We start from the raw sequence: 13,027 nt of genomic DNA on the forward strand, positions 1-13,027 counted from the left end.
GTGCCTTTTGTATTATATTCTGATGCAACTTCTGTGTTTCATCGTCAATAAGAAGGTCCAAGGGATACAGTAAGCCTGAAGTGAGGCATCGGAATCTAAAACTGGACTCACACGAGAGATTCAAATCATAGAAATTTAGAGTGTCAGTCCTTTTGTACTTAAGTCGGCATTGTGCCTTTTCAATTTCATTCCGATGCAATTTCTGTGCTTCATCGTCAATTAGAAGGTCCATGGTATACAGTAAACCTGAAGGGAAGCATCGGAATCTAAAACTGGACTCACAGGAGAGGTTCAAATCATAGAAAGTGAGTGTGTCGGTCCTCTTGTACTTAAGTCGGCATTGTGCCTTTTGTATTAATTTCGGATGCAATATCTGTGTTTCATCGTCGATACGAAGGTCCAAGGTATACAGTAAACCTGAAGGGAAGCATCGGAATCTAAAACTGGACTCACAGGAGAGGTTCAAATCATAGAAAGTTAGACTGTCAGTCCTCTTGTACTTAGGTGGGCATTGTGCCTTTTGTATTAAATTCGGATGCAATTTCTGTGTTTCATCGTCAATAAGAAGGTCCAAGGTATACAGTAAACCTGAAGGGAAGCATCGGAATCTAAAACTGGACTCATAGGAGAGGTTCAAATCATAGAAAATTAGAGTGTCAGTCGTCTTGTACTTAAGTCGGCATTGTGGATTTTGTATTACATTCGGATGCAATTTCTGTGTTTCATCGTCAATAAGGAGGTCCAAGGAATACAGTAAACCTGAAGTGAAGGATCGGATTCTAAAACTGGACTCACAGGAGAGGTTCAAATCATAGAAAATTAGAGTGTTAGCCATCTTGTACTTAAGTCGGCATTGTGCCGTTTGAATTTCATTCCGATGCAATTTCTGTGCTTCATCGTCAATAAGAATGTCCATGGTATACAGTAAACCTGAAGTGAAGCATCGGAATCTAAAACTGGACTCACCGGAGAGATTCAAATCATCGAAAGTTAGAGTGTCAGTCCTCTTGTACTTAAGTCGGCATTGTGCCTTCTGAATTTAATTCCCATGCAATTTCTGTGTTTCGTCGTCAGTAAGAATGTCCAAGGTATACAGTAAACCTGAAGTGAAGCATCGGAATCTAAAACTTGACTCACAGGAGAGGTTCAATTCATAGAAAGTTAGAGTGTCAGTCCTCTTGTACTTAAGACGGCACTGTACCTTTTGAATTTAATTCCGATGCAATTTCTGTGTTTCATCGTCAATAAGAAGGTCCAAGGGATACTGCAAACCTGAAGTGAAGCATCAGATTCTAAAACTAGACTTACAGGAGAGGTTCAAATCATAGAGTGTCAGTCCTCTTGTACTTAACTCGGCATTGTGCCTTTTGTATTATATTCGGATCCAATTTCTGTGTTTCATCGTCAATAAGAAGGTCCAAGGGATACAGTAAACCTGAAGGGAATCATCGGAATCTAAAACTGGACTGACAGGAGAGGATCAAATCATAGAAAATTAGAGCGTCAGTCATCTTGTTCTTAAGTCGGCATTGTGCCTTTTCAATTTCATTCCGATGCAATTTCTGTGCTTCATCGTCAATAAGAAGGTCCATGGTATACAGCACACCTGAAGTGTAGCATCGGAATCTAAACTGGACTCACAGGAGTGGTTCAAATCATAGAAAGTTAGAGTGTCAGTCCTCGTGTACTTAGGTCGGCATTGTGCCTTTTGAATTTAATTCCGATGCAAATTCTGTGGATCATCGTCAATAAGAAGGTCGAAGGTATACAGTAAACTTGAAGTGAAGCATCGGAACCTAAATCTGGACTCACAGGATAGATTCAAATCATAGAAAGTTAGAGTGTCAGTCCTTTTGTAGTTAAGTCGTCATTGTGCCTTTTGTATTAAATTCGGATGCAATTTCTATGTTTCATCGTCAATAAGAAGGTCCAAGGGATACAGTAAACCTGAAGTGAAGCTTCGGAATCGAAAACTGGACTCACAGTGGAGGTTCAAATCAAAGAAATTTAGAGTGTCAGTCCTCTTGTACTTAAGTCGGCATTGTGACTTTCGAATTCAATTCCGATGCAATTTCTGAGTTTCATCGTCAATAAGAAGGTCCAAGGGACACAGTAAACCTGAAGTGAAGCATCGGAATCTAAAACAGGACTCACAGGAGAGGCTCAAATCATAGAAAGGTAGAGTGTCAGTCCTCTTGTAGTTAAGTCGGCATCGTGCCTTTTGAATTTAATTCCGATGCAATTTCTGTGCTTCATCGTTAATAAGAAGGTCCCTGGGATACAGTAAACCTGAAGTGAAGCATCGGAATCTAAAGTTGACTCACAGGAGAGGTTCAAATCATAGAAAGTTAGAGAGTCAGTCCTCTTGTACTTAAGTCGGCATTATGCCTTTTGAATTTGTTTCCCATGCAATTTCAGTGTTTCATTGTCAATAAGAAGGTCCAAGGTATACATTACCTGATGTGAAGCATCAGAATCTAAAACTGGACTCACAGGAGAGGTTCAAATCATGGAAAGTTAGAGTGTCAGTCCTCCTGTACCTAAATCGGAATTGTGCCTTTTGAATTTAATTCCGATGCAATTTCTGTGTTTCATCGTCAATTAGAATGCCCAAGGGGTACAGTAAACCAGATGTGAAGCATCAGAATCTAAAACTGGACTCACAGGATAGGTTCAAATCATAGAAAGCGAGAGTGTCAGTCCTCTTGTACTTAAGTCGGCATTGTGCCTTTTGTATTAAATTCGGATGCAATTTCTGTGTTTCATCGTCAATAAGAAGGTCCAACGGATACAGTAAACCTTTAGTTAAGCAACGGAATCTAAAACAGGATTCACAGGAGAGGTTCAAATCATAGATAGTTAGAGTTTCACTCCTCTTGTAGTTAAGTCGGCATTGTGTCTTTTGAATTTAATTCCGAAGCAATTTCTGTGCTTCATCGTCAATAAGAAGGTCCAAGGTATACAGTAAACCTGAAGTGAAGCATCTGAATCTAAAACTGGACTCACAGGAGATGCACAAATCATAGAAAGTTAGAGTATCAGTCCTCTTGTTCTTAAGTCGGCATTGTGCCTTTTGAATGTAATTCCGATGCAATTTCTGTGTTTCAACGTCAATAAGAAGGTCCGAGGTATACAGTGAACCTGAAGTGAAGCATCGGAATCTAAAACTGGACTCACAGGAGAGGTTCATATCATAGAAAGTGAGAGTGTCAGTCCTCTTGTACATAAGTCGGCATTGTGCCTTTTGTATTAAATTCGGATGCAATTTCTGTGTTTCATCATCAATAAGAAAGTCCAAGGGATACAGTAAACCTAAAGTGAATCATCGGAATCAAAAACTGGACTCACAGGAGAGGATCAAATTATAGAAAGTTAGAGAGTCAGTTCTCTTGTACTTAAGTCGCCATTGTGCCTTTTGAATTTAAATCGGATGCAATACCTGTGCTTCTTCGTCAATAAGAAGGTCCAAGGGATACAGTAAACCTGAAGAGAAGCATCGGAATGTAAAACTGGACTCACAGGAGAGGTTCAAATCATAGAGAGTTAGAGTTTCACTCCTCTTGTAGTTAAGTCGGCATTGTGCCTCTTGAATTTAATTCCGATGCAATTTCTGTGCTTCATCGTCCATAAGACCGTCCCTGGGATACAGTAAACCTGAAGTGAAGCATCGGAATCTAAAACTTGACTCACAGGAGAGGTTCAAATCATAGAAAGTTAGAGAGTCAGTCCTCTTGTACTTAAGTCGGCATTATGCCTTTTGAATTTGATTCCCATGCAATTTCAGTGTTTCATTGTCAATAAGAAGGTCCAAGGTATACAGTAAACCTGATGTGAAGCATCAGAATCTAAAACTGGAGTCACAGGAGAGGTTCAAATCATGGAAAGTTAGAGTGTCAGTCCTCCTGTACTTAAATCGGAATTGTGCCTTTTGAATTTAATTCCGATGCAATTTCTGTGTTTCATCGTCAATTAGAATGCCCAAGGGATACAGTAAAACTGAAGTGAAGCATCGGAATCCAAAACTGGACTCACAGGAGAGGTTCAAATCATAGAAAGTTAGAGTGTCAGTCCTCTTGTACTTAAGTCGGCATTGTGCCTTTTGAATTTAATTCCGATGCAATTTCTGTGTTTCATCGTCAATAAGAAGGTCCAAGGGATACAGTAAACCTGAAGTGAAGCATCGGAATCTAAAACTGGACTCACAGGAGAGGTTCAAATCATAGAAAGTTAGGGTTTCAGTCCTCTTGTACTTAAGTCGGCATTGTGCCTCTTGAATTTAATTCCGATGCAATTTCTGTTTTTCATCGTCAATAGGAAGGTCCAAGGTATACAGTGAACCTGAAGTGAAGCATTGGACTCTAATACTGGACTCACAGGAGAGGTTCAAATCACAGAAAGTTAGAGTGTCTGTCCTTTTGTACTTCTGACGTCATTGTGCCTTTTGTATTAAATTCGGATGCAATATCTGTGTTTCATCGTCAATAAGAAGTTCCAAGGGATACACTAAACCTGAAGTGAAGCATCGGGATCTAAAACTTGACTCACAGGACAGGTTCAAATCATAGAGAGTTACAGTGTCAGTCCTCTTGTACTTAAGTCGGCATTGTGCCTTTTGAATTTAATTCCGAAGCAATTTCTGTGCTTCATCGTCAATAAGAAGGTCCAAGGTATACAGTAAACCTGAAGTAAAGCATCTGAATCTAAAACTGGACTCACAGGAGATGCACAGATCATAGAAAGTGAGAGTTTCAGTCCTCTTGTACTTAAGTCGTCATTGTGCCTTTTGTATTACATTCGGATGCAATTTCTGTGTTTCATCGTCAATAAGAAGGTCCAAGGTATACAGAAAACCTGAAGTGAAGCATCGGAATCTAAAACTGGACTCACAGGACGGGTTCAAATCACAGAAAGTGAGAGTGTCAGTCCTCTTGTACTTAAGTCGGCATTGTGCCTTTTGTATTAAATTCGGATGCAATTTCTGTGTTTCATCGTCAATAAGAAGGTCCAAGGTATACAGTGAACTTGAAGTGAAGCATCGGAATCTAAAACTGGACTCACAGGAGAGGTTCAAATCATAGAAAGTGAGAGTGTCAGTCCTCTTGTACTTAAGTCGGCATTGTGCCATTTGTATTAAATTCGGATACAATTTCTGTGTTTCATCATCAATAAGAAAGTCCAAGGGATACAGTAAACCTAAAGTGAATCATCGGAATCAAAAACTGGACTGAAAGGAGAGGTTCAAATCATACATATTAGAGAGTCAGTTCTCTTGTACTTAAGTCGCCATTGTGCCTTTTGAATTTAATTCGGATGCAATATCTGTGTTTCTTCGTCAATAAGAAGGTCCAAGGTATACAGGAAACCTGAAGTGAAGCATTGGAATCTAAAACTGGACTCACAGGAGAGGTTCAAATCATAGAAAGTGAGAGTGTCATTCCTCTTGTACTTAAGTCTGCATTGTGCTTTTGTATTAAATTCGGATGCAATTTCTTTGTTTCATCGTCAATAAGAAGGTCCAAGGTATACAGAAAACCTGAAGTGAAGCATCGGAATCCAAAACTGGACTCACAGGAGAGGTTCAAAACATAGAAAGTGAGAGTGTCAATCCTCTTGAACTTAAGTCGGCATTGTGCCTTTTGTATTAAATTCGGATGCAAATTCTGTGTTTCATCGTCAATAAGAAGGGCCAAAGTGTAGACGAAACCTGAAGTCAAGCATCGTAATCTAAAACTGGACTCACAGGAGAGGTTCAAATCATAGAAAGTGAGAGTGTCAGTCCTCTTGTACTTAAGTCGGCATTGTGCCTTTTGTATCAAGTTCGGATGCAATTTCTTTGTTTCATCTTCAATAAGAAAGTCCAAGGGATACAGTAAACCTGAAGTGAAGCTTCGGAATCGAAAACTGGACTCACAGTGGAGGTCCAAATCATAGAAAGTTAGAGTGTCAGTCCTCTTGTACTTAAGTCGGCATTGTGAGTTTCGAATTCAATTCCGATGCAATTTCTGTGTTTCATCGTCAATAAGAAGGTCCAAGGGATACAGTAAACCTGACGTGAAGCATCGGAATCTAAAACAGGACTCACAGGAGAGGTTCAAATCATAGAGAGTTAGAGTGTCAGTCCACTTGTACTTAAGTCGGCATCGTGCCTTTTGAATTTAATTCCGATGCAATTTCTGTGCTTCATCGTTAATAAGAAGGTCCCTGGGATACAATAAACCTGAAGTGAAGCATCGGAATCTAAAACTGGACTCGGAGGAGATGTTCATATCATAGAAAGTTAGAGTGTCAGTCCTCTTGTACTTAAGTCGGCATTGTGCCTTTTGAATTTAATTCCGATGCAATTTCAGTGTTTCATTGTCACTAAGAAGGTCCAAGGGATACAGTAAACCTGATGTGAAGGATCGGATTCTAAAACTGGGCTCACAGGAGAGGTTCAAATCATTGAAGGTTAGAGTGTCAGTCCTCTTTTACTTAAGTCGGCATTGTGCCATTTGAATTTAATTCCGAAGCAATTTCTGTGCTTCATCGTCAATAAGGAGTCCCAAGGTATACAGTAAACCTGAAGTGAAGCATCCAAATCCTAATTGGATTCACAGGAGTGGTTCAAATCAAAGAAAGTTAGAGTGTCAGTCCTGTTCTACTTAAGTCGGCATTGTGCCTTTTGAATTGAATTCCGATGCAATTTCTGTATTTCATCGTCTATAAGAAGGTCCAAGGTAAACAGTGAACCTGAAGTGAAGCATCGGAATCTAAAACTAGACTCACTGCAGAGGTTCAAATCATAGAAAGTTAGAGTGTCAGTCCTCTTGTACTTAAGTCAGTATTGTGCCTTTTGTATTAAATGCGGATGCAGTTTCTGTGCTTCACCGTCAATAAGAAGGTCCAAGGGATACAGTAGACCTGAAGTGAAGCATCGGAATCTAAAACTGGACTCACAGGATAGGTTCAAATCATAGAAAGTGAGAGTGTCAGTCCTCTTGTACTTATGTCGGCATTGTGCCTTTTGTATTAAATTCGGATGCAATTTCTGTGTTTCATCGTCCATAAGAAGGTCCACCGGATACAGTAAACCTTTAGTGAAGCAACGGAATCTGAAACTGGATTCACAGGAGAGGTTCAAATCATACATAGTTAGAGTTTCACTCCTCTTGTAGTTAAGTCGGCATTGTGTCTTTTGAATTTAATTCCGAAGCAATTTCTGTGCTTCATCGTCAATAAGAAGGTCCAAGGTATACAGTAAACCTGAAGTGAAGCATCTGAATCTAATACTGGACTCACAGGAGATGCACAAGTCATAAAAAAGTTAGAGTATCAGTCCTCTTGTCCTTAAGTCGGCATTGTGCCTTTTGAATGTAATTCCGATGCAATTTCTGTGTTTCATCGTCAATAAGAAGGTCCAAGGTATACAGTAAACCTGAGGAGAAGCATCGGAATGTAAAACTGGACTCACAGGAGAGGTTCAAATCATAGAAAGTTAGACAGTCAGTCCTCTTGTACTTAAGTCGGCATTGTGCCTTTTGAATTTGATTCCCATGCACTTTCAGTGTTTCATTGTCAATAAGAAGGTCCAAGGTATACAGTAAACCTGATGTGAAGCATCAGAATCTAAAACTGGACTCACAGGAGAGGTTCAAATCATACAAAGTTAGAGTGTCAGTCCTCCTGTACTTAAATCGGAATTGTGCCTTTTGAATTTAATAACGATGCAATTTCTGTGTTTCATCGTCAATTAGAATGCCCAAGGGATACAGTAAAACTGAAGTGAAGCATCGGAAACTAAAACTGGACTCACAGGTGAGGTTCAAATCATAGAAAGTTAGAGTGTCAGTCCTCTTGTACTTAAGTCGGCATTGTGCCTTTTAAATTTAATTCCGATGGAATTTCTGTGTTTCATCGTCAATAAGAAGGTCCAAGGGATACAGTAAACCTGAAGTGAAGCATCGGAATCTAAAACTGGACTCACAGGAGAGGTTCAAATCATAGAAAGTTAGAGTTTCGGTCCTCTTGTACTTAAGTCGGCATTGTGCCTTTTGAATATATTTCCGATGCAATTTCTGTGTTTCATCGTCAATAAGAAGGTCCAAGGTATACAGTGAACCTGAAGTGAAGCATTGGACTCTACTACTGGACTCACAGGAGAGGTTCAAATCACAGAAAGTTAAAGTGTCTGTCCTTTTGTACTTCTGACGTCATTGTGCCTTTTGTATTACATTCGGATGCAATATCTGTGTTTCATCGTCAATAAGAAGTTCCAAGGGATACACTAAACCTGAAGTGAAGCATCGGAATCTAAAACTTGACTCAGAAGAGAGGTTCAAATCATAGAGAGTTAGAGTGTCAGTCCTCTTGTACTTAAGTCGGCATTGTGCCTTTTGAATTTAATTCCGAAGCAATTTCTGTGCTTCATCGTCAATAAAAAGGTCCAAGGTATACAGTAAACCTGAAGTGAAGCATCTGAATCTAGAACTGGACTCACAGGAGATGCACAGATCATAGAAAGTTAGAGTGTCAGTCCTCTTGTTCTTAAGTCGGCATTGTACCTTTTGAATGTAATTAAGATGCAATTTCTATGTTTCATCGTCAATAAGAAGGTCCAAGGTATAGAGTCAACATGAAGTGAAGCATCGGAATCTAAAACTGGACTCACAGGAGAGGTTCAAATCATAGAAAGTGAGAGTGTCAGTCCTCTTGTACTTAAGTCGGCATTGTGCCTTTTGTATTAAATTCGGATGCAATTTCTGTGTTTCATCGTCAATAAGAAGGTCCAAGGGATACAGTAGACCTAAAGTGAAGCATCGGAATCTAAAACTGGACTTACAGGAGAGGTTCAAATCATAATAAGGAAGAGTGTCAGTCCTCTTGTACTTATGTCGGCATTGTGCCTTTTGTATAAAATTCGGGTGCAATTTCTGTGTTTCATCGTCAATAAGAAGGTCCAACGTATATCTGAAACCTGAAGTGAAGCATCCGAATCTAAAACTGCACTCACAGGAGAGGTTAAAATCATAGAAAGTGAGAGAGTCAGTCCTCTTGTACTTAAGTCGGCATTGTGCCTTTTGTATCAAGTTCGGATGCAATTTCTTTGTTTCATCTTCAATAAGAAGGTCCAAGGGGTACAGTAGATCTGAATTGAAGCATCGGAATCTAAAACTGGACTCACAGGAGAGGTTCAAATCATAGAGAGTGAGAGTGTCAGTCCTCTTGTACTTAAGTCGGAATTGTGCCTTTTGTATTAAATTCGGATGCAATTTCTGTGTTTCATCGTCAAAAAGAAGGTCCAAGGGATACAGTAAACCTGAAGTGAAACATCGGAATGTAAAACTGGACTCACAGGACAGGTTCAAATCATAGAAAGTGAGAGTGTCAGTCCTCTTGTACTTAAGTCGGCATTGTGCCTTTTGTATTAAATTCGGATGCAATTTCCGTGTTTCATCGTCAATAAGAAGGTCCAACGTATATCCGAAACCTGAAGTGAAGCATCCGAATCTAAAACTGCACTCACAGGAGAGGTTAAAATCATAGAAAGTGAGAGAGTCAGTCCTCTTGTACTTAAGTCGGCATTGTGCCTTTTGTATTAAATTCGGATGCAATTTCTGTGTTTCATCGTCAATAAGAAGGTCCAAGGGATACAGTAGACCTAAAGTGAAGCATCGGAATGTAAAACTGGACTTACAGGAGAGGTTCAAATCATAATAAGGAAGAGTGTCAGTCCTCTTGTACTTATGTCGGCATTGTGCCTTTTGTATAAAATTCGGATGCAATTTCTGTGTTTCATCGTCAATAAGAAGGTCCAAGGGAAACAGTAAACCTGAAGTGAAGCATCGGAATCTAAAACTGGACTCACAGGAGAGGTTCAAATCACAGAAAGTTAGAGTGTCAGTCCTCTGCTACTTAAGTCGGCATTGTGCCTTTTGAATTTAATTCCGGAGCAATTTCTGTGCTTCATCGTCAATATGATGGTCCAAGGTATACAGTGAACCTGAAGTGAAGCATCGGAATCTAAAACTGGACTCACAGGAGAGGTTCAAATCATAGAAAGTTAGAGTGTCACTCCTCTTGTACTTAAGTCAGCACTGTGCCTTTTTAATTTAATTCCGATGCAATTTCAGTGCTTCATCGTCAATAAGAAGGTCCAAGGTATACAGTAAACCTGAAGTGAAACATCGGAATCTAAAACTGGACTCACAGGAGAGGTTCAAGTCATATAAAGTTTGAGTGTCAGCCCCCTTGTACTTAAGTCGGCATTGTGCCTTTTGGATTTAATTCCAATGGAATTCCTGTGATTCATCGTCAATACGAAGGTCCAAGGGATACAGTAAACCTGAAGTGAAGCTTCGGAATCTAAAACTGGACTCACAGGAGAGGTTCAAATCATAGAAAGTTAGAGTGTCAGTCCTCTTGTACTTCAGTCGGCATTGTGCCTTTTGTATTAAATTCGGATGCAAATTCTGTTTTTCATCGTCAATCAGAAGGTCCAAAGAATACAGTTTACCTGAAGTGAAGCATCGGAATCTACAACTGGAATCACAGGTGTGCTTCCAATCATAGAAAGTTAGAGTGTCAGTCCTCTTGTAGTAACCCTTAAATGCATGATTTTTTATTTCAAGCTGTAAAAATTACCATGTTTAGTTTATAGTGCCTACATTTCGAAAAAAATATTGAAAATTTTTTTTAATTAAATTAATATAGCACTATTGTTGAAAATCGCTTTGTAGCTGATCAGCTACATTTTGAGTTAACACCTTATGAGCCACAATAAATGTGCTTATTTTGCTCCCTCAATTTTGACCAAATCTCTCGTAATTTAATTGTTGATTATGATTAAATACTTTGTATAGGAAGGGAAAAATCCTAAAATAATAAATAGGACATTAATGTTGTAAATATTGAGCATTTATTGTATATTTTATTCACTTTTGTATATGAACAATAAGGTATCTAGTTCCAACAGGTTTGCACCCAAGCATGTGATAATCACTTTACATGAAAAGTTTGAAAACAGTTCTTTTGTTTGTATAAACACAATGCAACTGCACATTTATTACACTGAACCCAGGAAAATCCCTTGCATCCTGGCATTTTGCACCTCTGTCTCACATGCAAGTACGAAGGCAGGTGACCTACTTGATCCAGCCTTACATCTTGTGGAGGTACATGTGCTGTGGGCCCCTTTGTCTTCTTAGCTTGTATTTGGTTTTCGAGTTCATTACTTGGCCTTCCACGTTTTGCTGAAGTATGACCTGAGCGACACAAACAGGGAGCAATTTCCATTCGAAATTCGGAGAGTTTCATAGTTCTCTTAATCCCTTTGGTTTCTGCTACTCTCCTATACAACAGCCAGGAATTGACTACTCCCATGTCCAGGAGATGGTAAAACAATCTTATATACCATTTTCGACTTTTCACAAGAATTTTATGTCGACCCATTATGCTGTCAGGAAGGTCAACACCTCCCATATGTTTATTGTAGAGCTTAATTATTTGTGGACAAGGTATTGTTGTTCTTGACTTTGTTTTTTTGTCATACCTCCCTGCTTCATGAATAGGCTGCTGTCCAGCAAGTGTAGAAAGCAACATCACACTCTTGTTATCTTTCCACACTACATTTGATATGTCGACACCATCCACTGTTGCGACACGCTCTACTGATGCACCTCGTGCCATTTTCTTCAGCTCAGCTTCTGAAGGGAGCTTGCAGTCTGGCACTCTGTTTCTTCTGACTGTCCCAAGTGAGTAAATTCCTTGTTTATGTAACCATACAAGCAGTGGCAGACTTGTGTAATAATTGTCACAGTACAGTTTGTGGTTCATATTTCTTGGTAGTATCCTACTGAGTCGAACTACAACATTTGCGCTTGCTCCCAAGTCTTCCTCCCCAGTCACTCTTTTTTCTGGTTTATTTTCATCTCCAGTGAAAATCTCAAAATCGTAGGCATAACCAGATATGCCACTAATAACAAATAATTTTTATCCATATTTATGAGGCTTGTTTGGCATGTATTGTTTCAAATAACTTCTAGCCTTTGTTGAACATATCTGTTCATCAACAGAAACTCACTCCTCAACAGGTATTGTTTGAAACCGAGATCTCATCAATTCTATTATGGGTCTTATCTTGAAGAGTCTATCATGACCTTTTTCACCCCTGGGTATCATTGCACTGTTGTCATTGAAGTGAAGAAACTTACGTATATGCTCATACTGATTCACTGTTATTGTTGTCTTGATCAGATGAGTACCAGTAACTTCTCCCCAGTAATCCCTCGTATTAGGTACATGAACTATTGACATTACGAGACAGATGCCCATAAATTTTTTTATGTCATCACAGGATAAATCTATTGGTCTATCAGGATTACACTGCACACTGTATCTATGAGACTCTTCGACAATTAGATCAAACAATTTAGATGGAAATATATGTTTGAAGAATTGGTATGGAGTATTTAAGTTTATTACTTCTTCTGGTAACGAAGTATTGCCATGAAATTTTGACTACAGTTCGGGAATAATGAACTGCTTATCTTTCCAAACCACACTCCTGCTGTTTTTGGTAACATTTTTGCTGCTGCATGGCAGTTTCAGAGCATTATCAGACAACTGTGACGTCGATTCCTTCATTATAACATCAGATTGTCTTGTTCCAGAAACATCTTCATTCCTAATTACTGGTACTTGACTTTCTTCGTCACTACTGTCACTATCACAATCAACAGATTCTGGAGCAACATACGTCTCATCTTGAATGGAATCGTCAGAGAAACACTCAAGATCGTCATCACTGCTTAGTGGAATCTCTAACCATTCCATAAGCATTTCTTCTTGACTTTTTCGAGACATTTTTACGTCAGCGCCTGAAATGCAGTAAATGAAAAATGTAGCTGATAAGCTACATACACAAAAACAGGCCTCATTTCAAATCTATCGCAAAGACACTCGAATTAACTGTTTACACCATATCTACTTACGTTTTCAAAATGAAAAAGTAATTTTCAAAACCAGAAATCAGTGCACAAACACCAAAAAC

At 39.1% G+C, this 13,027-nt stretch overlaps 1 protein-coding gene across 1 annotated transcript; it reads right to left on the reverse strand.

Annotated features, from left to right (window-relative positions):
- Window positions 1–10,821: 10,821 nt before the first annotated feature.
- Window positions 10,822–12,291, reverse strand: LOC124555821 (piggyBac transposable element-derived protein 2-like). The gene is made up of 3 exons (XM_047129888.1): window positions 12,059–12,291; window positions 11,125–11,950; window positions 10,822–10,851 (listed from the first exon to the last, which is right to left on the reverse strand). Exons 1-3 carry the CDS (start codon window positions 12,289–12,291, stop codon window positions 10,822–10,824), a joined length of 1,089 nt encoding a protein of 362 aa, XP_046985844.1.
- Window positions 12,292–13,027: the final 736 nt, after the last annotated feature.

The sequence above is a fragment of the Schistocerca americana genome, chromosome X (assembly GCF_021461395.2).
Source record: "Schistocerca americana isolate TAMUIC-IGC-003095 chromosome X, iqSchAmer2.1, whole genome shotgun sequence".
Taxonomy (NCBI): Eukaryota; Metazoa; Arthropoda; class Insecta; order Orthoptera; family Acrididae; genus Schistocerca; species Schistocerca americana.